This window comes from Sycon ciliatum, chromosome 13 (genome assembly GCF_964019385.1).
Source record: "Sycon ciliatum chromosome 13, ocSycCili1.1, whole genome shotgun sequence".
Classification (NCBI taxonomy): Eukaryota; Metazoa; Porifera; class Calcarea; order Leucosolenida; family Sycettidae; genus Sycon; species Sycon ciliatum.
The window spans coordinates 25,314,623-25,316,676 of NC_088655.1; the positions used below are offsets into that span (position 1 = coordinate 25,314,623).

The following is a 2,054-nucleotide window of genomic DNA, read 5'->3' on the forward strand; positions in this document are numbered from 1 at the left end:
TGGAATTGCCTGGTTTGGATTCACCCGTTCCGGATACGACCAGACGGCCCTTGCCACAGATGGGGTATCATACCCTACTGACACGCTGCTTCCAAAAACCATCTGTACATCAGGCTGAGTGGAAACCGCGATTGTTTGCATGGAGTTCCGCATGTAGTTCACGGAACTCAGTCCACCACATCCGCATGTTTTCCTTTGTGCACTAATGTTAAGTCAATATGCTGCTTACTAGTACATAAATTCTCTTTGCTAATTATACGTACAGCTGTTGTCGGTTGCTAATGAAGCTGATGTTGTATTGCAATCTTACCTGATCATACCTGATCAACTCACATTGAACAGGCGATGAGATCGCTCACTGACCTACATTGTATGTATCTATTATTGCAATAATAATGAACGAATCCGAGGTCTTTTATGAGGTCTGGTACTCCGCTTAGTTGATTATTGTTATTGCCGCTCCGGTGTCTATCTCAAACACAACAGGATTGCCAGCAAGACTCACACTCCACCTATAAGGATCCACGTTGGAACGCACATGACCCGAGCAACTGGTGTGGTGCAGCTCAACGCTGTATTCCGCCGTCTGGTCAGGTGATGCGAACTCAGAGGCTCTCTGCTCAGAAAACTGACGCACAGCCTTCGTCCGGCATACCTTTGCGAAATGATTCGACCTGCTGCAGGACTTGCACGTCTTGCCCCATGCTGGGCAATCCGAGCGGTTGTCGTGCCATTTCCCCCCGCATCCGCTACATTTGCGAACGGTCTTACTGGAAGGACTGGGCTGGTCACGACTTGATGGGTGTCGCCTCTCCACCTTATTGACTTGGGGATGTTCAGGCTTGCTGAAGCTGCTGGCCCCGGCCATGGCTGCCACAGACGACATTGTGACTTCCACTGACTGTGCATAAGTAAGGAGGTCTGCCAATGACATGCTGCTCTCCCTGAAAGCCTTTTCACGTACCTTCGACGACACACAGTGCTGTACGACCTGAGACTTTAGCTCTGTGTCCATATCTGCAAACTGACAGTGCTTGCCCAAACGCCTAAGACGAGTTACGTAGCTATCAAGGGTCTCCGACTGAGATTGTTTCTCACGGCGGAACAAGGAGATCTCGTATTCCCTATTGCGCTTCGGACTGAAGTGAGCCGTCAGAGCATCCTTCAAGTCGTCGTAACTTGTAATACTACTGCTGTCAAAGGTGAGGTAGACATCAAACACCTCCTCACCGCCACCGTGCAAGAGCTGGGCTCTCTGCCGCTGGTCTTCCGTGATGTTTGCAGCAATCAAATAATTATCGAAACAAGCCAGCCATTTCTCCCAACGAGGGCCAACTGACTCAGGCGGTTCCAGATCAAACGGGTTCAATGATTTTACTGTGCTCATCATGGCAGCTGAATCAAGAACTTCGTCGCCAAATATTATGATCACACCAGAGCAGTTCAGGACAAGGAAAAAGGGAACTGTTGACTTTAACATCAAAGCTAGAACGCCGAACTAGAACGACAGGGAAGCTCAGCAGCACAACGGAAATGCATGCGCGGCTGATACAAACTTAGAGTAGAGGAGTAGAAAGATAATGATCTATCACTTGAGGTAGCTCACTAGTAAGGATATCACACAATGTATGTGATGACATGCGCTAGCCAAACGTGCCTGCCGGTGAGCTGTGTACCTTGTAAAAATACCCCAAAAAACAGCTTTGTGAAGAAGCATTGAACAGAATGCTTTTGAAAAAGGCGCAACTTTCCTCAAGAGCCCTATACTTGCTCAAGTGGAGTCGGTTAACGTATGCACACAAATGGTGTTGCTATATATGGCCTCAGTGTAGCGACTTGTCTTTACGATCTTCCTATAACCTACGTTTTAAAAGTCGATATCCAGGAGGACTGAGGAGCTGGGGAGCTCAAAATCCCATTTTAGAGTAAAATTCTGAGATGGTTTCCCTTCATAGGGGCACTAAAACAAGAAATTGTTCTTTGCTGCCATACTGTACAAGTACAAATTTGCGTTCACGAAATCGTTCGTTATATCACTCCACCAGGAGATTTAT

The 2,054-nt window shown here is 47.5% G+C and overlaps 1 protein-coding gene across 1 annotated transcript; it reads right to left on the reverse strand.

The window, feature by feature from the left end:
* Positions 1-436: 436 nt before the first annotated feature.
* On the reverse strand, positions 437-1,390 carry LOC135829320 (uncharacterized). Its single transcript, XM_065341725.1, has one exon. It carries the CDS (start codon positions 1,388-1,390, stop codon positions 437-439), a length of 954 nt encoding a protein of 317 aa, XP_065197797.1.
* Positions 1,391-2,054: the final 664 nt, after the last annotated feature.